This window comes from Astyanax mexicanus, chromosome 1 (assembly GCF_023375975.1).
Source record: "Astyanax mexicanus isolate ESR-SI-001 chromosome 1, AstMex3_surface, whole genome shotgun sequence".
In the NCBI taxonomy this organism is placed as follows: Eukaryota; Metazoa; Chordata; class Actinopteri; order Characiformes; family Acestrorhamphidae; genus Astyanax; species Astyanax mexicanus.
The window spans coordinates 91,794,720-91,819,981 of NC_064408.1; the positions used below are offsets into that span (position 1 = coordinate 91,794,720).

Consider the following 25,262-nt stretch of genomic DNA (forward strand, 5'->3'; position numbering starts at 1 on the left):
GTCCTGTCTTTAAATTGTCTCGTCTTTTGTATTTATTGTATTTATTGTTATTTAGTGTTATAGATTTATGTTGCACTGTCGTCACTCCTGCACTCTATGTTGTCTATTGCTTGTGGTTCTATGTTGCACCATGGTTCCGGAGGAACGTAATTTCACTACACTGTGTACCTGTACTCAGATGTAATGACAATAAAAGCCTCTTGACTTGACTTGGGTAATCAGACTATGGTTAAAACTCTAAAGGGGGCATTATTTTAATGCACTGAGCAGCTTGATATAGGGCTTGTCAGTGTGTTTTTGGTATCGTGAGGATGTGCCTCCTGCGTCTCAAAACGGACAAAAGGCATTTCTCTTAATTAATCACAGGTTTGTTATGGGTGTAACATAAAATAAACCAATCAGCGCGTCACTTGCCATTCCCTTTAAAAGAGAACTCCTGTGTAAAATGGACTTTTAGTGTAGTAAAACATAATAAAAAGTACTAACCTTTGTTAAATAGCACACCATCGCTCTCCTACAACTTTCTGAGAAACAGTAATTTTGTTCTTTTTGCTCAGCACTCTGTACAAAGGCCGCATTGGGGCATAATTTTCCCCAATAAATCGCTTTTTCCTCCGTTATCCAGCTCAAAGTAGCTCCACACCTCCTTGCTAGAATACGAAGAGCACTGACATTTAAAACGAGGCATTATTTAACTTAAAAAGTGCACAAGAAGCTTATTAAAATCCACTGTTTACATCCCATAATGCTAGTTTTCAGCTCTGAGCGTGCCATTGTTGTACTGATAATGACAGATATATTATACATAGCTCCGCAGGTTCATACTTTGAACCTGGAGAACGGTGTAAAAAATGATTTATTGGGGCAAAATTTTAAGATTTATATGAACAGCAATGTTATTTTATTTGTATTCTGTTTATTGTTAATGTAGAAGATGACTTTATGCACTGCGGCATGCCCTTGTGTGTGTGTGTGTGTGTGTGTGTGTGTGCTTTCCAAAGATGTCTGATGTAATGAATGTCTGACTGTTGACTGTTGTCAGGGTTCAATTCAGTCAGTGGCACACCTGTATTTGCCGTTGCCAAGATAGCAATATGGCGGAAATTATATATTCATAAGCACCTTTGCAATTTAAATGACGCAGACAAAAGATGTGATAATAGTCTGTTCCCCGGGTGTAAGATAGCAATTTCTCAGTATACATGGATTGAGAAATCCGAATAACAAGCTTATCTGAAAAATCCAGCTCTCTTTATAAGATTTCTTAATCAGATTTATATTCCTTACTCTAATCTAAGAAATATGTATATAAGTATGCTGCTTTTTCCAGACACTAAAAGAACAATACTCAAGCCGATAATGCAGAAAGCACCACAATAAGCAGCCTGCATTAGATTTCATTGCATTTTCCCTTCACAGCTCTCAGCAATAAAGCAGCATAGCTGCTCAGCACAGACACATAAAGCACGACTCAAAATTAGAATGTCTCTCTTTGTTTCTCTGTAAGTCTGTTTTCTGAGGATGCTGTGCTCAGTACCTTCCCGGTTTTACTTTTACAGTGTTAAATCTCCTGTTGGTGTGAATACAGTGTTATTTAAAGCAAAGGTGAAGGTTTTAAATTGAGGACAGCTTGCTCTTACATCACTTTCTAACCAAAGTTCTCTCTTTTGGGAGAAATCTGTTTTTTTTTTCTTTATTTTAGTTTTATAAATTATAAAACTCAAATGGACTGAATTTAGATGTATATTTCTTCTTTCTTTAAGGCACTTAAATAAACCTAAAAAAAGAACAAACAATGGTAAAAAAAAAAAAAACAAGTCAGGAAAAGGAGGGAAATTGTTGATTTTTTTTTATATCAACACTGTTAGAGTTAAATGAACACTGTTAGGGTCCTATCTTACACTGTACACAAGGTTTGTCGCAATGCTCATTGCTGTCTTACACCCCGCCAACAGTCTTTTTAAACTATTGTTTAAATAGCAACAGTGCTTCAGTGTAGAATATATCTACATTGATGTGTGTGGAGGTCTGGAGTGAGGTTCATTTCTGGCATTTCTGGTATCTTGACAATGGAAAACACAGGTGCGCCCCTGACTGAATACAACCTAGACAACAGTCAGATGTTCATTGCTATCTTGGCAGTGTGCAGTGCCCATACACCAAACCCCCCCTGCCCCCTCCGCTCGTTATGCGCACATGCACACTTGTCAGTGCACAAACCCATACCGTGTGCCAGAATATAAAAAGAAAATTAAATACTATTATTTCACATCAACACAAAATATAGGTTATTGTTGTATTAATTTTTTTAGTGTTTAAGGACCCGCTCGCACACTCACAGTGTAAATGAGCAGGTCAGTGTTCTCTGCTAAGAAGTGTTGGACATTTCATGGTAGATGCGCCGTTAAAATAGCAATGCATCAAAGTCAGAACACACTGGGCTCTTAAAGGGAATGACAAGTGAAATGCTTATTGGTTTATTACACGTTACGCCCAAAACCAACAATAAACACCCATGATTCAACATTAAGAGAATACACGGCAACCAAGCTAAACATTTGACGGCCGGCCTATAGATCACAAAAATGGCTTAATGTTGATTTATTAATTTAATGATTTAATGTTGGTTAAATTTGCTGTGTGGTTATTTGTAGTAAGAGCTCAAATATCGGTTGCTGACTATACACTAGTCAAGTTTTTAAAAGACTACATTCTGATTCTCTCACACATCTAAAGACAATCTGTCATTAATTACAAGGTTTTTAGTCACAGATAATAGTTTTGTGAAGTCTGGGAAAGTAAAAAAAAATTGCAGGGTCTTAATTTATAAAACTAGCTTCCTTTTAAGATTATTTCCCATCATGCTCCTAGTGGAAATGTACATGAATGGATGACCTTATATAGCTCAATCAGAACAGCTTTTGGCCACAGCTGCCCTTGTGTATGCAAGAGATTTTTTTTACGTCTTATATTAGCGTTAAATGGCCAGTGTGATGTATTTATATGTTAGGCAGCCAGCTAATGTTAGTGTAGTTAGATTTATATTTGTACTTAAGAGCCTCTGCCATGTTATTTCACACATAGAGTAATGTAACTTTTATAAAAATAACCCTTAAATTACTCTGGAAAGTTGTGGAAAAATTAAAGGATATTAAAACCCCTTATGGTCCCTGATTTATGAATTGCTGAGAACTGTATATTCGTTTTAAAAACCGGAACAGAGAATCACTAGGATAAACCATTAAATTGGTATAGAATGTGTTAACTGTTAAATATATAATTTTTTAGGTGATTAAAGGTTTTCCATTGGCAAAACAGCCCTTTGTTGCATTTTAAGGCCTTTTTTATATTTTAAGAAAGTGTATCCCCCCTCAGAGTCTTTGTACCAGGCTATTCATCCATTTCTGCGGTTCTTCCCGGTAGAACCTGGTGCAGTCCACCTTGCTCAGCTGGTTTTGCTCCTGCTCCCTCGGGTCGGCGGTGTATTGTACGGTAGCGGCGCTCCTGCAGGCATTGATTAATTGCCTGGATGAATTTGCATTGTATTCAAACTGTATTGTGTTTCAGGCCTGACAAATGAACACCTGAGCTTAACTCTGTGCTTATGCTTTCCTGATCTGCTCAGCAGCTGAGTAGCTTTCTGAGAGGCAGACTGAGATTATAAATCTGCTGTTAATAAGCCACTAAACCAAGTGAGAAATTAATGTCTCCCTTTTTCCCCCCATTGTGGCTCTTTTCAATTGACTGACTCTATAAGGTGAAAGCCGACTCCCTGTTGCTGCGTCTGTGTGTAATTTGAGGGATTAATGCGGAATGAATTGGATTTGCTATAGTGCGCGGCTGAAGATAGCTTCTCCTGAGGCTGCAGAGTTGGTGGAGTGTGTTCGATGGTTTCCCTGAAGGCTCCAGGGACAGTAACACAGACAAATGGCCGAGGCCCTGCTTGTTGACCGTCATTCGGTTGGCATTTGGCACTGCCAGAAGTGGCGGAAGCAGCAGCTGTGACTCAGCTTTACACTGTCTGTCAAAGGTTTGGGGACACCTAGCTTTCCAGAAGGTCAAATCAGCATATTTGGTGCCAGTTTGTAATAATCAGTGTTAATTACAGAGCTGTTTAGATATCGCTTTCATGGATAACAAAAATCTTTTGAAAAATAAAAAAAAACGTCACAAATCACAAACTTGAGTGTATTTTGTTGAGATTTTATGTGATAGACCAACACAAAGAAGCACATAATTGAAACAAAGTGAACTAAAAAAAAACTTACATAAACCTAAAATGAAAGGACAAACAATGGTAAAAAAAAGTCAGAATATGAGGGAAATTGTTGATTTTGTTTGATATCAACACTGTTAGAGTTAAATGAACACTGTTAGGGTCCTATCTTACACTGTACACAAGGTTTGTCGCAATGCTCATTGCTGTCTGACACCCTGCCAACAGTCTTTTTAAATATTGTCTGCCGTGAGGTTTGTTTAGGTTAGTTTCCGCCATATTGCTATCTTGAGAATGGAAAACACAGGTGCGCCACTGACTGAATACAACCTAGACAACAGTCAGACGTTCATTGCTATCTTGGCAGTGTGCAATGCTCACAGACCAGCACACCACCCCCCCCCGCCCCTCCGCTCGTTATGTGCACATGCACACTCGTCAGTGCACAAACCCATACCGTGTGCCAGAATATAAAAAGAAAATTAAATACTATTATTTCACATCAACACAAAATATAGGTTATTGTTGTATTATTTTGTTAGTGTTTAAGGACCCGCTCGCACACTCACAGTGTGAATGAACACGTCAGTGTTCTCTGCTGAGAAGTGTTAGACATTTCATGGTAGATGCGCCGTTAAAATAGCAATGCACCAAAGTCCAAAAAACTAAAATGTTAAATTTTAATCAAATAAAAAATCTGAAAAGTGTGACATGAACTTGAACTTTTTGGCCTAAATGCAAAGCACTATATGTGGTGGAAAAGTAACACTGCACTAAAGACTTGAAAGGACTAGAAAAGAGATTCACCTTCCAGCAAGACAATGACCCTAAACATAGAGCCAGAGCTACAGTGGAATGATTTATATCACATAATCTTCATGTGTTAGAATGGCCCAGTCAAAGTTGAACATTAGTGGCAAGACACAAAAATCCTCCATCCAACCAGGCTGAGCTTCAGCTATTTTGCAAAAGGAATGGATGAAATCAGTCTCTAGATTCACAAAGCTGGTAGAGACAAACCCTAAAAAAGACTTGAACTGCAATTTCAGCAAAAGGTGGCTCTACTAAGTGTTGATATACTGAATACTTTTGTGTGTCACGCTTTCCAGATTTTTGTTTGATTAAAATGTAAAGCCATGCATTATTTTCATTCCACTTCACAATTATCTGCTACTTTGTGTTGGTCTGGCCTTAAAAATCTCAATAAAATACATTTATTTGTGGTTATAAAGTAACAGAATGTAAATAAGTTTGAGGGAAATTAAAACATTTGCAAGCCGCAGTAACATTACTACTAAACAAATTATGTCTGTCGTATTGATTAGAATTGTTAGCATGACTTAAACCTTGTTCTAACAGCATGCAAGACAACCAAGCATCTGTAAAATGTAAAGGTTTAGTCATTTCAAACTTCATCCTTTAACTAACTATCTATTAACTATATAATTGGATCACATGATGCCATTAACCTGTAGGGAAACTTCTGTTGGGAAATGAAAGGTTGGCAGTGTTTTTATTTTTAATCAGTGTAAGTGTACTGTACTGTATGAGAGGGTTTCTATTAGGTAATATATGTAATGTATTTCTCAACTGTAGTTGTTTACTATGTTAGTGAATTCCCAATGTTGTTTGTCATTAGTTGGAATATTAATAGTCTTAGAATTTATTGATATGTCACTGGGCCCCTAAAAAGCCCAACCAGAGTTTGAACAAGCATCAAATGAGCATCCACCTTATACCCCAACAGCAGAAGGATGAATAACAATCCCCCTGTGGAACCACCACAACTAAATTAGACAAACACACTGAATAAGAAAACTGAGAGTGGACTTTGTCTCCGCTCATTTTATGATCAGATTTGAGCATACATAGTTTTGACTATTGTATGAAATGCACAATTCTATCAAAATCACATAGTTATCAGTAGACAATAGCCTAAAAATAATGCATTGCCATCTGACAGTGTCTGTGCTTAGGTTTGATATTTAGAGCTCATATGATTTGTATTTAGCTGAGGCTGGAGTACATTATCTGCATTGTTAATTTTACTGCATTTGTAATTATCTGCTCATGAAGGTTATTCTTCTCTGTAATGCTGATCCAGGTAAATTAAAGGAGAACTCTGGTGTTAAATGGGCTTTTGGCTGTAGTAAAACATTTTTTTTTTGTTGAATAGCACACCTCCATTCTCTCGCAGCTTTCTGAGATCCAGTAATTTTGTACTTTTTGTAACAAACCAAACGAGGTTAACATTGGTAGAGTTGTGATTATTATGGCTGTATTAAACACCTTCCTAATAAATAAATGCACTGGGCACTGTGGACTCTATGTATCTATATCTATGTCATTATCCGTACAGTGATGCTGGCACCCGGAGCTGAAAGCTAGCGCTACGAATTGTAAACAGTGTAAACTTGTGCACTTTTAAAGTAATGTATGCCTTGTTTTAAATGTCAGGGTTCTCTGGATTCTACCAATGAGTTGTGGAGCTAATTTGAGCCTGGATAACGGTGTACAAAGCAATTTATCTGGGTAAAATATGCCCCAAAGTGGCCGCTGTAAAGAGTGCTGGGCAAAAAGCACAAAACTACTGGATCTCAGAAAGCTGCGAGAGAACAGAAGGTGTGCTATTCAACAAAGGATACTACACTTTATCATGTTTTACTACACCCAAAGTCCATTTACACCAGAGTTCTCCTTTAAGTCCCACTTATAGATCACTACCCAGATATATGCACACACAGAGAATTGGTGACGGGTGGGAACATGGCACTGGGTGTGTTATAATCACTAAATAGTTCTTAGAATATTAAAAAAGGTTACAGTGAAGGGCAGAGTGTTCTCAAACTTTTGACCATTGGTGTATAAGAGCACTTGTTCAGCACAGTGTTGCACATGCTCGTGCCTGGGGCTAGCATTTACATTCACTACTGTTGAGACACAGCTATAACAGTGATTGAGACCAGTGTGGAAGCTTGCCGTGCCAGTGCATTGTACTTACAGGCACACACACACACACACACACACGCTGAGACGTTTCTCTGTGTGGAAACAAAGGCATTATTGTGATCGATGTTGTTCTTGTGTCAGCTGGCTGTTTCAGAAGCTCACACTGCAGTAAATATCAGCTCCTCTTTAAATTCAGCTGCTTTTGTTTGGCTTTACCTGATTGGCTATTAATAAAGAATGGACAAATACACTACGGTGTGCATGAGGATTTCTGATTGGTTGTGTAGAATATGAAACATTGAATGAGTGTGATTTATTCTTAAACTTTATTTTGACATTGTGTTTTAAGGCTTCTGCATTTGGACATAATGCCATGTGTAAGTTTAAATAGTGTATTTAGAAATTAATACCAAGTGTTTATAGTTAGCTGAGGTCAGCAAAAAAGATTGTACATTGTATATGGACCTTACTAAAATGCCATATATGTACATATATGATGCAGTTATGAAGCATCATCATTCCTATTCAAGGCCTAGTTAGGAATATATGTATACAGTACCAGTCAAACGTTTGGAGACACCTTCTAATTCACTCTGATTAACTTTTCCTGTGCAACAGAGGTAACTCTTGGTCTTCCTTTTACTGGGCTGTTACTGATGAGAGCCAGTTTCATCATAACATATTTAATGGTCTTTGAGACTGCACTTGAGGATACTTTTATAGTTCTTGGAATGTTTTAGATTGACTGATCTGCATTTTTTAAAAGTATTTTTTCTATATTTAGTTTTTGTCATAACATGGATTAGAACATTACTCAAATAGAGCTTTTTACTGTGTACCAACTGATGCTCTCAAACACATTAAGAGGCAAGAAAATGTCAAAATATAAAACATATTCTGGTTTGTTTAACTATTTTGTTCGCTACATAATTTCATATGGGTTTTCTTCATAGTTTGTATGACTTTAGTATTAATCTACAATGCAGAACATTTTAAAATAATATAAAAAAAAAAAACTGAATTCAAGGTGAGTTCAAACTTTTGGCTGGTAATCTATATGTATATTTAATATGTTAGCAGAAAATGCAAATGTGGATTACTTCTATTGGTCCATTCATCAAAATATTGACCAGGTTCAAAATGTTGACTAAAATTTTTTTTTTTGATATATACAATGATATATACTGTTTATAATGCAGGCACCCTTCTAATGAATGCATTCAGTTACTTCAGTTACATTTGTACCCATTGCTGACACAGATGTGCAAATGTGCACACACAGCAGCATTGCCAATAAAATATGACTCTTTGAAGCAGAACACGAATCTGTTGGCACCATGCCTAATGCCAGATGTGAGCTAGAGGGGTGTAAAGCTGAAGCATTGAGCTGTGGAACAGTAGAAATATGTTCTCTGGAGTGATGATAGTGCTCCATCCAATAGTTTAGGGAGGAACTGGATGAGGTGTGATGATGATTATCTAACAATTAGATCCTCAATGCTTTAAAATCTAGTAGAAAGCTTTGCCAGGAGAGTAGAGACAGTTACTGTAACAAAATAATGATATACTCTTTTTACTGCTGTTTTTTAGTTTAATTCAATGAGTGTTTTAGAGTAAGACACAGCTCCCTAGTCAGCAGCTCTAGCTCTGTGCAGCTCACTGGTCTGTTCAAAAACACTATCTGTGTATATTCACACAACTAAGCTTAGCTAATTAAACTTTTAACCACATTTTAAGCACATACGCAAAATTTTAAGTGCATTTCAACTGCAAAAGCAAACTTTTTATCACATTGTAAGCACACAAGCAGCCCCACCCACTACTCAGACTTCTGACTGACAGGCAAGTGATCCAATTGCCTATTCACCAACTAAAAAGATATTGGAAACAAAATGAGTGGTTTAAAATTCTGCACAATTAAAAATGAGCTTTTTTAGAATTTCCTCTAAAACTCCCAAAATAAATAAATAAATCACAGGGATATTCAACAGGGCTGCATAATATATTATGTTTAATGATTTTAAAATGTGAAGGGAACATGTCCCCCTCAGTTATAATGGAGGCGACACCCATGGACTAAAGTTAAACTATCACTGTGCATTAAATGCTAATATAAAGGCCATTACCCATATAGACAATCTATTTCCCAGCACCACACTGTGTTCTTCACCTTCCTTCATTCTGCGTTGAACATAAAGGCAATTAAAACGCGCAGCATCTCAGCTATATACTGAATGTTATTACCTTCTGTCCTGCAATTAGCAACTGCCAGCGAAACAATTACTTTAGCTAATCAGCGGCTAACAGAACATTGGTGCTAATTCCTGAGGCCTGCTAATTCAATTGGATCCAATAAGTCTTCCATTTAAATGCATGGAATAAAGAATTTCAGAAGAGCTGGTTGGTCCGTCAGCAGCCCACCTCAGCCCCCCAATGACTCCACCATCAGATTTCTGAGAGCTAGTCTGCGCTCTGGACCACAGTCATTAGATTCAGATAATAACTACTTAGCAGCAGCTTCCACCTAAGACTGCTGGGATTGTTCCCCATTTCCATGCGTAATGAGAGAAAGTGGACTACCTCAGATTTCACACACAACCTCAGATCAGCCTGCAGGTCATGATCTCCTCCACTAGCTCACGCCTGCATAGTGAGATGGGTCATCTTGAGGAGGGTAATGAATTTTAACAGGAAAGAACATGAGAACGGTGTAAACATTGTTTTTGTATTCGTTTTCAAGGTTTTCTGTGTGGGTGTTTGTAGATGCTGCTGTAGCCCACTCTGTACTGGTGTGTGTGTGTGTGTGTGTGGGGGGGGGGGGTGTTATTATATCTTCAGTATCATTTTTGTTAGGTATTCACTTTATAATAAAGTGTGTAACTACTGGTGAAGAACACATTGTTACAGGTTGATTACAGTTGTACAAGTTATGCTATGTAATTACATGTGTATAAAGGTTAGTTAGACATAGCTTAATATAGTGTTCATCTTATCATAATGAAATCTGAATAATGTTTTTTTTTAATTTAGTATTTAAAAACAATCACATCCCTAATTACATACCTCACAAGAGCGGTTAAATACATTTTAATTATTTTTTACACAACTTATTACACATGTAATTATTACACTGTAAAACACAAGTCAACATTAATGCTGATACGTGCAATTACATAACTGTAATTAATCTGTAACAATGCATAATTCACCAGTAGTTTCACTGTTATTATATGGATTGTTAATTTGTACACAGTTAATAGAGAATTTTTTTTACGTTTAGAGACAAGTTTTTTAAGGAATAAAGACAGTTTTTAAGTTTAAAATAAAAAAAACATATAAAAAAATAAGTAACTGTAGAATTGTAGGAATCAGGAAATAGGAATGAACATAAATATCTAAAATGATCACAGTTTAAAATTACAGAAGATCAGATATCAAGGAAAAATAACCTTACAAATCATTAAAAGTAAGTTACAGTAGATTATCTTTGTCATTTTATAAATTCTGGGTTCAAATAAAAAATATAATACCAGTGCATTTGACAGGATATAGAGTTCCTCTTCCCAAAACTGTAAAAGGTCCGTCTTTATAGGACTGTTATAAGAGTGTAGCGTGTAGGCCTGTCATAATAACTTTTTTTTTTCTGTTTGGACAGTATATTCTCCCAGAAATGAATTACAATAAACAATATTGTTCTTTTTATGACCGTTATATGCCACTTATATTATGAGCATAAGAGCATAATAGCATAATAATGCAATTACACCCTTTTAAAGAGCAGTTTACTTTGAGGGATATTCAGAATGTAGGATTGGAATATATTATTGGAACAAAATATAAACAAAATAAAATCACTATTTCTAGCTTAATGTAGTGGCTCATTCTCATTAATGAGCTCTCTATATGAAGAAAAACACAACAGCAAAAAAAAAAAAAAAATACAGGTAATGTCTATATGTTGTATGATATGTTTATAATGTAATTATCCTAACAGGTGGATTAGAGCAGGTATAAGGATATTATCATGATAGAACTATAATCACATTATTGTCTCTGTGTCCAGCTGAAGGAGAGTAAATTCCTCTTACAGAATTACAGTAAGTCTTCTCCTCTCGTCAGTGTAGAGGTCAGTGTGGTGGGCGTTTCTGCCCACTCTGTCCTGCTGTGTCTCTCCCTCTCCCACCTGTTCCTCACAAAGCCGGCTCAGTTCCGCACTCTCCTGCCGCACACAGACCACGGCCTTCAGGCAGCGCCGCGCTAAACACCACCCTACAGTCTGCTCCAGTCTTCCTCTGTAGCTCTTTAAAGCCCAGAATGACCTGATTGTTCTTGGATGTGATATTTTTCAAAAACTGTTGTGTCTTATTTACAGGGATGTGGCAGCGCTCTTTGTTCGCCTGGACTCCATAAATTATGCAAATGGCCGCATATCTTGCAAATGAAGCTTTGCTGAATGTGGAGAATTCAAAACTTTTACCCCTGAGAGGTCACAGTTTCACCAGCGATAACAGAAACATGCTGAAACTCTACATGAATGAGCTCTGCATCGTAGTTTCAATTAAACAAGTGGAGAAAATGTTTGAAATGGACACATTCTAAACTCTCAGTCCATCCCACATTAGTGTATAAGTGTGTGTGTGTGTGTGTGATATTTTATCTATTATATCTATATATTATATTAGAGTTGCACGGTGTACCGAAGGTTCGATTCTTTTTCGATACTACGTCATCACAAACGATTCTGTTCTTTAGCGTTCAATGCTTTCGATACTGTATAGCCCAGTCACTAGCTTCAAATGAGTCAAATTAGTAGGCGCGATTTGATTCAGTTCATAAGAAAACTGATTCACACCGCAGCAGTCGGTGTGGCAGGATTCAGATAAACTTAGTGTTCTGAACAATGAATCGATTCACGCGCAAGCCAGCAGAGCAGCAGCGAGTGTAGAATGGCGACGGCTAAAATAACAGATGTCTCTCGTCCGCGACTTGTGGACAAACGAAAATAACGAAAACTGAAAGTGAAACTAAACTACTTTATTTATTAGCGCTGTTTTCACTCCCGCAGTTGTACAGCGGGGGGTGTTGTGCCGATTCTGTCCGCGAAGCGGGAGTCGGATTCAGTAGCGGATTCGGCACAAGCCCGGCGGCACCTCGCGGTCCGCGGTGTTAGTTGTAAGCGCTCGCGCTAGCCGCAAAATACGACAGAAAACACTGAGGGAGCTGCAGACTTATGTGTGGGACTAGAATATGAGCACGAGGAGATAAAAGAGAACCTTTACCTGTGAGTAGCTCACATCAGAACACGCAAATCTCTCTCTCTGTGTGTCTCTTTCTCTGTTTCTCTCTCTCTCGCACGTGAACGACTCCGCGTTTGACCTGCAGCACTGTGTTTAGCTGTTCTTAAAAATCATTTTAATTAAATAATAGTTCTATGCTTCTATGTTACAGTGTTATTTAACATAATAGCAGACAAGCACCCTGATCTCTACAAAGAGCTGAGAAGTCGACAGGTTAGTGGAGTTAGTCAAGATACACTCTGTCTGTAGCTTTACTAAGATTTACTAGCGACTGCTTATTAAAAACGGTAAACGGTTGATTAATAAAACGGAGCAGTGAGTGTTAAAATTACCATAACATTGTAATGTTCTTCTGTCTCTTTATTTTCCTTATTCAGAACTTAACTTCTGCCCGCCCGTCAGGTTCACATAGTCAGGCTACCATTACCTCTGGTTTTAGTTCAGATATTTTTATTGTTTTTTTTTTCTTCCAAGTATCGTTTTGGTATCGAGAATCGTGATACTACAGTTGGTATCGGTATCGAAGTCAAAATTTTGGTATCGTGACAACCCTATATTATATAATATGTGTCTCTAATAACTGTGTAGCTACATATTAATAATCCATGTAATAATAGTGTAACAACTGGTGAGGAACACATTGGTACAGACCAATTACAGTTGTACAGATTATTGGGTCACTTTCCCAGACAGGGATTAAGTCTAGTTGTAAACTATATTTTTATATTTTCTCAACGTAAAAATCTCTATTCAAAATACTGTGTAGTGCAATACAAGGTTTAATCATGGTCTGCGAAATTGCCCACATATGTAAAGCTTCATGGGTTGGCTAATGTTTAAGCTCACTCACAAGATAACACCTTATACAATAGGCGTAGGCATTTCTGATATAATACTTTATGATCAATTTATGTTTATGTTATTTGCTATTCCTTGTCTTTTGGTATGTCAGTGTAGTTTTTCAGAGAACCATTATTCTTGAAGTACACCATATTAAAAATTAAACTATGTTGGAAAAACAATTTATGGAAATATTAATAAACAATCAGTACATCGAAATATTTTCTCTACTGCAGATTAAAATGTAAATCAAAAGCTGTGAATAACTGATTTAATTAATAAAAATCCAGCAGTTAAAATGTTTAAAATTGTTTCTGTATTGCATGGTATGCATGATGAGCTGCATATTAATCATTTTATTAGTCTTTAAAATTATTTTTGTTGCTAAAGAATCCCAAAACATTTTATTATCAACTTTTGGATTATTTGTCTGAACTATTTGGGATGGCTAGAGCATTCACAAAACAAATGAATAACTAACTGTTTTGGATTTTTGATATGTGAGTATATACAGGACTCTGGATGGATAGATAGCTGAAAAGCTTGATAGATAGACAGACAGACATAAAGACAGAACTTTATTTATTTTAAAACGGAAATTACTCCATTACAGTAGGAAAACAAGTACTAACATATAACATGCCTTATAAGAAAGAAACACTCATCTATAGTGACTCAAGTCCATTGAATTAAATTCCCATTTGAATTAAGTTAAGCATTTAAATTCTATAGCAAAACAATGATGACTATAGCAGGGTTAAACTGTGAAGACTGCATAATGAGGCTAACTTGCTCTCAGTTTCTTCGCTCTATTAATTCTCCTTTAATGTTTATATGGTAATAAATTGTGCTAAGAACAAACAATGTTTGAGGATCATTAATGATTTAAGCTCAATATTATTGCATCATTAATAAGGAGAAATGGCTATAAAGGCAGAATGGCCACTTCTGTTGTAATTATTAAGAGCTTGCGTGCGTCTCGTTTGTCAAGATAATGGTTTTGCTAATTACTCTTAATTCTCGTCTTACTCTATATTAAAGCCGTTTTTGCTGAAGCATTCACTGCTGTAACTCAGACACGCCAGGGTTATTGCTGCGTGGAGTGCGCCGGAATGATTTGAGAGCGGATGCAAGGAGATGCCATCCGTGCCAAGTTAGGAAAAATGGCATAGTTGTAAAAGTGCCATTTTCTTGTTAGATGAGATCAGTTAAGATGCCTGTCATGGATGTTTTAATTCCCCTTAATGAATTTAAAACCTATGTTCATTTAATAAACTTAAATCAGTAGTCCTCAAGATTATTTTTTCATTTAAATTGAAAGCAGTAGTATATCTGAGTGGAGAGGGCCCATCCCTGCAAAGCCAAATACATTGACTCCAAATACAGAGTGGTCTGCTAGGTTTTGCCTGGAGTTATTCTGGTCATGCGGCTATTGCTGGGTACCTGAGCAATCATGGTGCTGCTCATACCGCTAATACAAAAGCTACCGCAAATATGGAAATATCAGAAAGCTGAGAACCCAAAAGAGAAATGGACAGAGTCATTGCTAAAATCCCCAGAATAATCCACTCTGAAAAGAGACTACACCACAAAGCATGTTTTCAGAGTACTCTTCAGTATGTTTGGTGCACTTTAAAGTTAAAATGGTGTCACTTTAACGCTGGAGTAAATAATTATTAATAATATTAGGTTCTGATACGCTCTGTTTAAGAAGGTTATCACTAACATAATACATTGTATATTTAAAAAAACACTTTATTGTACAAAGCAAAGTTCCTGTTAACTTTCAATTAGGGGTGTCAATCAACAAAATATATCAAATTTGTTACAATAAAATTATGTGATTAATCACGATTAACACACACTTTTTCTTCCTTTAGACTAAACTTCTGATAATAGGTAGTTAAATGTGAATTGAAGAGTCAGTGTTAAGTAATACATATAGATTTGTGTTATTGGTGCAAATCCCTTACAAAACAATTGTATTATTGTATCACAATAATGTTATATGACAAATTCATGGATAAAATAATGATTTATTTTTTTTAAAGGCTGGTACTGAACTGCACCAATAACACAACGCTATTACTTAACATTGATTCTTCAATTCACATTTAACTACCTATTATCAGAAGGTTAGTCTAAAGGACAAAAAAGTGTGTGTTAAGCATGATTAATCAATGTTAAGTAATAGCGTTGTGTTATTGGTGCAAATCCCTTACAAAATAATTGTATTAATCACAATAATATTGTATGACTAATTCATGGATATAATCATAGATACATTTTTTAAAGGCTGGTACTGAGCTGTATTTTTGGTAATGGGACAGTAATATAAGTGTAGTGGGGTTTACACCTGTATTATAATATCTCAGGGTAGTTTCACTCTATTATATTATCTCAGGGTAGTTTTGATGCTTTTTAAACTAGACTACTGTAGTGTTCTGTGTTCTGGGTTTTAATGGAGAAAATAAACACTAGTTTAGCTCCATATTCCACACCTTAAAAAGCTTAAAAAGAGAAAATGTGTCATCAGCTGTGTGTGTGTGCAAGTGCATGACCACCTGAGTGTGTGAAAGAGAGAGAGAGAGAGAGAGAGAGAGAGAGAGAGAGAGAAAGAGAAAGAGAGAGAGAAAGAAATAAAAGATAATCTACCTTCTAGACTCAACAGGAAGGTCTATCAATTGTATCACATGATTAATTTGCGTAATTAAGGTTGATTTTTACTTTGCAAGGTTATTATTACTTTCAATAGAAGTCAATGTCATTTCAGAGCATTTTCTATTAGTCCATTTATCATGGCATTTTGACAACATATTAAGATTGACACATTTTAATTATGGTAAAAAGTGGAGATAAACAGATGTACAGTCACAATAAATGTTTCAGAGTCAAATAATGCCCTTGGAAGAGTTTTTAATGTATTTTAAAGTGAAAAAAATAAATGTAATTAAAAAATGAACAATATACCCACAGTTCCTATCCAGTGCTCCCACTGTCGTTTGAATCCACCATTGCCCTTGAATTACACACAGACACCTCCGAGCATCAGCCCATAGTATCTTCATCCTGAGCCGTTCTGCTGATGTGTGGCATGTTTGTAAGGGCAGGCACCTGTAAAACAGTGCAGTTAGTTCTGGCAGTCTGTCAGAAGAACACGGTGTGTGTTATTCACCCCTGCTCTCCAGTGTAGAGTGTAGAGGAACATGCACAATGCCCTCAGTCTGTTACACTCTGAGATTCACTCTTAACCCCTTTTAACCCATTTTGTGCTGTTAAAATTCACAGACAGCCTGAGAAGAGCTGCTCAGATCTTCATATTGTACTACACTGGTGTTCAGTGATGTCAGTAAGTAACGCGTTACTCTAATCTGACCCTTTTTTCAGTAACGAGTAATCTAATGCGTTACTATTTCCAATCCAGTAATCAGATTAAAGTTACTTATCCAAGTCACTGTGCGTTATTCTGTCTCTCTCCACCTCACACTCACACACAGACACACACACACACACACACACACACACACACACACACACACACACACACACACACACACACTGCGCTCCCTTCCCCATCCCCCCTCCGCTCTCCCCCAATCACACGCGTCTCGCTTCTGTTAATGAGGTACAACCATTGGTTTACTCACCGCACTCCACTGTTTCACTCTTAACTTTACATTTCTCTCCTGTCTCTCTCTCTCGCTCGCGCTCGGCGTGTCTTTAGTTTCCGCCAGTTCTCGGGCTCCCTATCTCTTTATAAAGGCGTTTTTTCACGGCCACGTCCCAGTTCACTACCCAGGGCAGCAGTCTGCACAGATCTGATTGGCAGAGGAGAGCGTTTGAAGATTTTACACCCCACGTGATTGGTCTGCACGTTTACTGTGTCGCAGAGCGCGTATACCGTAAAGACAAGAAAAGTTCCGGTGCTTTAAATGAACACTGTCAGAATTAAATCCTTGTCAGTAGTTGGGTCCGGTATGGGTCCGTATTGGACAACGTCTGGGTCCGAACCAGTCTGCATATATGTGATCCCTGGCCTAGACCATATACACGGTTCTGTTTTATAAAACCACTCCTTGCTGCCCTGCAGAGAACAACAAGGTCAATGTTCAGTTTTACAGTGTTAAATATGTCAGGTCAAGAAAGACTTTCTTTATATTATATATTTTTATAAAAACAAGTATTTATGTTTAGTAAAATCAAGAAAGACCATATTTTATTTTTTATAAAAAATTATTTATGTTAAGTTAATTCAAGAGAAATGGTCTTTTATTTTTATTAAAAAACGTATTTTTTTAGGAAATACATTGTTGATGTTAAAAATGCATTTCCAAGAAAGGGAGTATTGGCAAAACTGGTTATAATGTTTATGTTAAGGCGGCGGGAGGTGGTGTCTGCAGCTGCTGAAAGTAACGAATAAAGTAACTTGTAAAGTAACTTAGTTACTTTTAAAATCAAGTAATCCATGAAGTAACTAAGTTACTTTTTAAAGGAGTAATCAGTAATCGGATTACTTTTTCAAAGGAACTATACCATCACTGCTGGTGTTGCTGCTGGATCAGTTTGAAGGATCTCTCTCTATTCTTTCATGGTGGGGAGCCACAAGCAGTGAGCTGATCTGCCAACAAGACAATGGGAACCACCGCAAGAGCGTTTTGAGGATGGAGGGGGTTAAGTTGATGTCATGGCAACAGTCACTTTAAATCACACTGAGAGCTTGTGGAACTGTGTTGCTAAATGTTAGTAAAATTTAACCTGATTTAAACACATGTTTTAGTGAGTAGAGCCTTAATATTGAGCTTTTAAACTACAATTCTCAGTTTTCAATTCAATTCAATTTTATTTTTATAGCGCTTTTTACAACAGAAGTTATCATAAAGCAGCTTTACAAAGAAAAACAGGTCCACACCTCTCATGAGCAGCACCACAGAGATGCCGATTATTGTGGTGACAACAGTGGCAAGGAAACACTCCCTTACATTAAGAAACCTTGGAGGGAACCAAGACTCTGAGTCAGAGGAACCCATCCCCCTCGGTTTGACCCAATCAGTGCTAATAAATAACAAATAACAAACAAATTACAAAACAAAACATCAGTACAGAGAATTAATGTGAGCTATAGCTAATGTAACTGGGCAACATCAGGAACAGGGCATCTCGACACATGTAGAAGAGACAGAGAGATGGAGTTAGTTTTGACTAGATTTATATAAAACAGAGAATATAAAACACTATGAGAGTGTGATTATCTTATGACTCTGGCAGATCTGAATAAAACTGCCTAACTAAAGGCAGAGAGCCAGAAGGTAACATAGACACGGAGGCTCCCTGAAACACCAGCAGCATCCACCTACTCCACCGTCCACAAACCTGAGTGACCGCGTGCAGTGAGTGACCAACAGCACCAGCATCTCAGTTTACCACAATTTCCTCTGTCCATGAACCCCTGGATCTGCAGCCTTATCTAAAGGGGAAAAAAACATTAATAAGCAAATTAGCCTAACTTAACAAGGAAGTTTTAAGTCTAGACTGTGTCTGAGACTAATATATTCAGGAAGGTTATTTCAGTTTAAATGATTAAATTCTGTTCAGAATGATGTTAAAAAGCAATGCAATACAAAACAAGCGATACACAACAAGTTCATTAGAAAACTGTTTATTAAGAATGGAAGTTCATAATGTAATGCGGATGAGTGGAGGGACTCATGTGTGCGCACTCCACAGGTCAGTGCGAAGCGATATTTATAACATTCTAACTCATGCAACTTTTTTATGAACACAGTGTGATTTATTTCTTAGCTGTATTGTGTTTAACACACCATAGTTTTATATAAAATAAAAAATAGCATTAAAAATATAAGCCTGTTTTACAGACCATTTTCTTGAGTCCGATCTGACAGGGTCCAAGAAAAGCGGTGGGAAACCTCAGCCTGACCTAGTCAGAGTTCAGTTGGTATAGATGGCAATGGGTAGATATAGATATATGTGTAACTGGAAAGGGTGTGTGATGGTATGAATGGGTATACAGTAGGTGTAGATAGTGATGGTATGGATAGTGTGAATATGGGTATGGATGGGGAAATGTGGGTATAGGGATGGGTGCTATAAATTGGTATTGGTGTTAATGTTTGTGAGTATGAATAAATATGGTATTAACCCTTGTGTGGTGTTCATATTTTTGTTACTCGTTTACTTTGTTACTTGTATTTAATTCAGCAAAATTAAGCAATTTTACATTAAAATGCTTTACACATGCTTGCTTCACCTAAATTGCAAGCTATATAAACAGCTTACATGGTTAATATTTGACCTTTACCTTTCTTATGTTACATTTCTTTCAAAAAGTGCTACTCTTTTTTTTATTAGTTTTTTAATAAAATGTAAAAGAAAATGAATTAAACTCAAGATATGAGTAGAACATTTGTTTAGTTTCAAATTTACAAATGGAGCAATGTTTATTAGCCCTTGGCCAAACATACTGTATGTAATATAAATGTGTGTGTGTGGGAGGGGGGGGGGGGGGGGGGGGGGGGGGGGCGTGTCCAGCGTGTGTTTATCGAAAATGTGTTTTGATATATGTTTTTCACAAAAAATGAGCCAATGCCAATGAGTTTGAGTTAGAAAAATAATTTTTCTTGTATCATTTGATGAAAAATGAAAACGGGTCCCACAGACCCGAACACCACACAAGGGTTAAGTGTGGAGTGTGAAAAATATGTTATCATGATCAATACGTTATCCAGTTTCACTGATTACTTTCTATGGTTATAGTTCATCAACAATAAAATAAATAAATGCTTAAAATAGATCATTCAGTTTGTAATAACTCTATATAATATGAGTTTCACATTTTTACCTGAATTACTAAAATAAAGTAACTTTTCAATTATATTCAATTTTTTTGAGATGCACTAGTAGATGGGTATGAATGAATATGTGGAATGTGGATGGGTATGATAGTAATAATACTACCGGTTTGAATGGGCAAATGGGTATATATGAGTGTGTGTGTGTGTGTGTGTGTGTGTGTGTGGATAGGAAAGGGAATATAGGCTATAGATGGTTGTGAATGGTTTGATTATAGGTTGTTATGCTTGGTAAAGGGAATAGATGGGAATCTGAATTGTTCAGCTGAGGTTTCAAGGTTTTAAGATCTGTATTAGAAAGTATCAGAGAAGAAAATGCGGTACCATGACATCTCTATTTTTGAAACCTTTACAGAATTCTTGCAGGATTATCTCTATACTGTCCCATTAATCTGCGCATTAACATGCTCATTCATGACTTAAGCTCCACTGTATCACAAGTATGTCAGACTGAGAGCTTGACATTTACTGGGGAACTGCTCTCTGTATTCATATTCTGAACTGAGAGTTTTACACTTAGACAAATTGGTGTTTCCCTGCTGGGGTTTAATCCCAGTTTTCTCTTCCCGGTGTCTAAGCTTTAAATAGGCCTTCAGAGGAAATTTCAGCCCTGTGTTTGAAGATTCACTAAAATGTAACACTCTAAAATACAAATGGACTAAACCTTTAAGAATAGGTGTAGTGTTAACATTTTTAATTGTTGATATGTTTATAATCATTATACTCTAAGTTCTTCACTCTTCACATTGGAGCTGGGCAAAATGACAATATTTGGTAACACTTCACAATAAGAGTACATTAATTAATAGTACTTGCAACATAATCCATCAGTTAATTATTAATTGAAATTACTTTAATGATAATATTAATAATTGCAAAACTTGTAACTAAGATTTCTATTCATTATTAATTAACAGCATTTATAGCATCATAATTTAGTTATGTTTAATAATGTATTAGCTAGTGTCAAACAGTAATTAATTGAGACATTAATTAACTATTTACCAGTCTTTATTACTGTGGTGCTGTTACCCAAAATGTTATTGAATTTTCATATTTGTTTTATTTATTTTTGTGATACACAATGTACATTGCTGAGCATATTATGAATATTGTCAGTGTCAAAGAATATTGCCTGCCTGTGCATTATATCACAAAGAGTGTGACTTGTTAAATGGATAAGGTCTAGTATATTTTGATTAAAAATCTAAATCAGTGTCTTTTAATAGAATTTTTGATCATTTTAAGTCAAGTCAAGAGGCTTTTATTGTGTAATGAAATAACGTTCCTCCGAGACAATGATACAACATGAAACAACTATACAATAGACAAACATAAAGTACAAACGTGTAAAGAATGTGACATATAGAACTATAACACTACAATAAATAAAATAAATACAAAAGGCGAGACAAATTAACAGACAGAACAGTGCAGTACTGATACGGTGCCATGAAACGTGCTAATAAGGATAAGGTGCAGAGTTATGCAACAGGCTGTAACATATGGAACATATAATTTGATGCATTTTGTAATATTAAAATATTGCCACAGTAATTTTACCATATCATCCATCCTTCTCTGGCACTGCTCTAAAGAACCCATTTTTTTATGGGAAAGAGTGAATTCAATTTTAAAAGTTTAGAAAAAATAAGTCATATAAAACTTCTGTACGTGAGAGTGTGAAGTCAGACCACTTTTTGGCACCTTTATAAGGGAGCCTGGACTGCAGTGGCTGAGGCACTGTGGGATATTTGCACTCTTTCTCCATTCATGCTTCAGGCTGATGAAAGATTCTCCAGCCTGTTTCTGGAGACCGAACCAAATAACAGAATATTTCACACTGCTGCCACCTCCACTGCTTCACATAAAGCATCTCACCTCAATACAGCTTTAGCACAGAATTACAATGAAGTTTAACCTCTGCATTTCAGCCATCTGTGGTAGTGAACACACACACACACACACTAGTGAGTAATTACATTACACACACACACATTCTGAATGGTGGGCAGCCACTTCAGCACCTGGGGAGCAATTGCAGGGTCAAGTGTTTCTGCACTTCCTCAGCCTCCACTTCCTTGTGGTCTAGGGGATCAAACTGGTGACCTACTGGTCCCGAGACCACTTTTCTAACCTTCAGCCCACAGCTACCTCTTTTAATGTTTCCGTGTTTGTCTCTACAGGAAGCAGAATGGCACTGTGACGAGTTCACCAAGGGGGCCTGCTTCAGCAGAGGAAAATCAGAGGTAAGTTTTTTTTTATTTTATTGTATCTTATAAATATTAGTTTTAATTGCATTTGTACTGCCCACCATTTTTTTCTTTTTTGATACAGTGCTAAGAAAAAAATTGGCCATCCCTGATAATTTTCATTATTTTTTACTTAATCACTGGTTGTTTAGATCAGCAATTTCAGTTAATTATATGATATAGCGGATGAACACAGTGATATTTTAGAAATGAAAGAGAGTTTATAGGATTTACAGAAAGTGTGCAATTTTATTATTTTTTTTTACTTCTCAAATATCACTGTGTTGGTCTTCTATAGGATTTATTTAATAACTGCAATTGCTGATCCGAACAACCTGTGCTTCATAAAAGAAAATCATGTAAATTCTTAGGTGTGCCAAGTCTTTTTCATACCACTATATACCTGTTTGAGGCTTCAGACCCCCGGCTGTCTAGTTTGCAGCTGTAGCAGCGTGTGGGCGGTCCTGAGTGTTTGAAGGCTGACTGAGTCTGAACAAATCCCTCTAACACAGACACGGGGTTAGACTGTATCTGCTCTAAAGCCCCTGTCTGACTGCAGCTCACACCGAGAGCAGAGAGGAGCCCTCACTCATGCCGAGGCCATGCTAAGCTACGTTAGCCTGGCTAAGCTATGTCTGTGGACCTTCCTTCAGAGTGTGACCCCCCACTGAACCCTGGGCCTCCTGTGTATTTTGGTCCCTGGACTGTGGCTTTTCTGGAAGGTCCAGCTGCTTTATTTCAGAGCTCTGTAATGAGCAGGGTTTACGCTCTGACCAGCATATGATTGTCATTCTGAATTACAAGCTAAGTCACCTTCTCCAGAGGGGTGGTTTTTATAGAGCTGTTTGCAATTGTTTTTCATCCAGATCAGCTGCGCTCCTCAGCAGCTAAGATTAGCACTTTCTCTTAAAGGGGAAATCCACTGATTTTCAGACTTTCTACACAGTTCAAAACAGTGGGTTTGGGTTGTAAACAGTCATGCAGAGTAAGGTTTGGTTTGAAATCGTGGTTCATTTAGGGGAACAAACTGACTCAAATGTTGGGAACAGAAACCAGAAGTCACCATGACTGCAACCCAAACATAGATGTTCAATTAACATCCAAACCTACTAATAGTAGAGCTTGTATTGGGCCCAAAAAAATCCGACCTGACTTTCATTATGAGCCTGAGCCCTATTTAAACCCGATATATATATTTTTTAGCAAGTAAAGCGTTAAAACTAAGCTTTTGAAAAAAAAATTGCGCTGTTTGAATGAGCGAAATCTGTTCAGAATAATAATAAGAATTGACATTGCAACACTGAAGAAGTATAGACCTATTATTTTAGAACAATGTTTATAAAGAACAGCTACACACAGCACTGCAGGTCAAATGCGCACAAGTGGAGGAGCTCACATGAGCGCCCGGAGCTGCATGATTATAAAATTGCAACTTGTGCATTTTTTTTTTTTTAACCACAGTTTGATTTGTTGCTTTGCTATATTGTGATTATCACGCCATATAACATTAGCTTTATATTAAATTAAAATATCATAAAAAAAAGATGCATACGTCACAGTTCATTTTCTTGAGCCCGATCCAACCTGGCCTGAGGAAAGTGGTGGGAAATTGGCCTAAGTTTGTGTCGGGTCGGGTAGGGTTCAGGCAGGGTTTCTAAACTTTACCTACCAGTGAATCTACACCTCTTATAAATTTTATATGGAATGTTAATGATGGTGAAATTGTGGCAAATCTGTTTTTTGAGTTATTTTATTAGATGTAAAGTAGCTGCATGTACCTCTAACAACAATAAGATAAGATTTCACTGATGTAACACAATACATTATTGGTAAGGGTTTGCTAGTATAAAGCCTATTTATTATGACCAATGGATGATACCAAAGGTGAGAAGAAATCTAAAAGAATTTAAACCAAAACCCAAATATAAAGCAAAATTTAAAACCTAAGAGCAAAACTCAAACTAGCAAACCAAACCAAAGGGGCAAAACAAAGCAAAAAAAAAAAGTAAATCAAAGTACAGTAACAGAGACGGAAAAAGTGGTTATAGAACTTGTGTAAAGAATTAGTGAGGTTGGCAATACTTCGCAAAGACTAATAACACCTCAAAAGAATAATGGATTTCTTATTTCTTTTGTTGGAAGAGAATCAAATCAGATCTCAATATTTTCACTGGTTTCTGAAACCCCTCTCCTAAACAACCCCCTGTGCTGATGTTCAACAGAGGAGATCAACATCAGCGCTTAACAGTGGGGGGTTTGGACACAGATGAGAAAAGCAGGAGGTCTCTCCTTCTGTATTGACAGACTGCTGAAATAAAGAATAAAGATAAAGATAAAGAAAAGAGCTCCAAAATAAAATAAGGAGAACAGTCTAAGTGAAAAAAATATATAAAAAATATATAACATATATATATATATATATATATATAAATCACAGAAACAGGAGAAAATTCTTTATATTTCACAACTAGGTCTTCACCATGGCTGGAGGACACAATTTTCACATTTTAACATAGTGGAAACTTTGTCTGATATTTTTTTCTATGTTCCATAGCTCTCATAATCATTTAACTTTTTTTGTTTCTCTGGTCATTTTCTGACTTCTCGTTTTTCTGACAAACTTATTTTAATTTCTCTACTTCACACAAGTGTGCATGAGTCAAAATTAACTCAGTTTCTTAGTTCATCAGTTTTGGTGTTTGTGTGAAATTTATTCATATCATTATATGTGTGTTAATTCTGTACCTTGACGTGTGCTTTTTATATCCGGAAAAAACTCTGAAATGGTGTGAAAGGATCTTAAGAAGAAAGCTTAACTTGATTATTTCTTTCATGTGAGATG

At 36.6% G+C, this 25,262-nt stretch overlaps 1 protein-coding gene across 2 annotated transcripts in view; it reads left to right on the forward strand.

Annotated features, from left to right (window-relative positions):
- Positions 1-25,262, forward strand: part of sema5a (sema domain, seven thrombospondin repeats (type 1 and type 1-like), transmembrane domain (TM) and short cytoplasmic domain, (semaphorin) 5A) — a 281,050-nt gene that overhangs the window by 117,765 nt on the left and 138,023 nt on the right. For both annotated transcript variants that reach the window (XM_049485501.1, XM_049485492.1), the window contains exon 5: positions 22,355-22,417. In XM_049485501.1, coding sequence (XP_049341458.1) covers positions 22,355-22,417 — 63 coding nt within the window. The remainder of the gene's footprint in view (positions 1-22,354; positions 22,418-25,262) is intronic.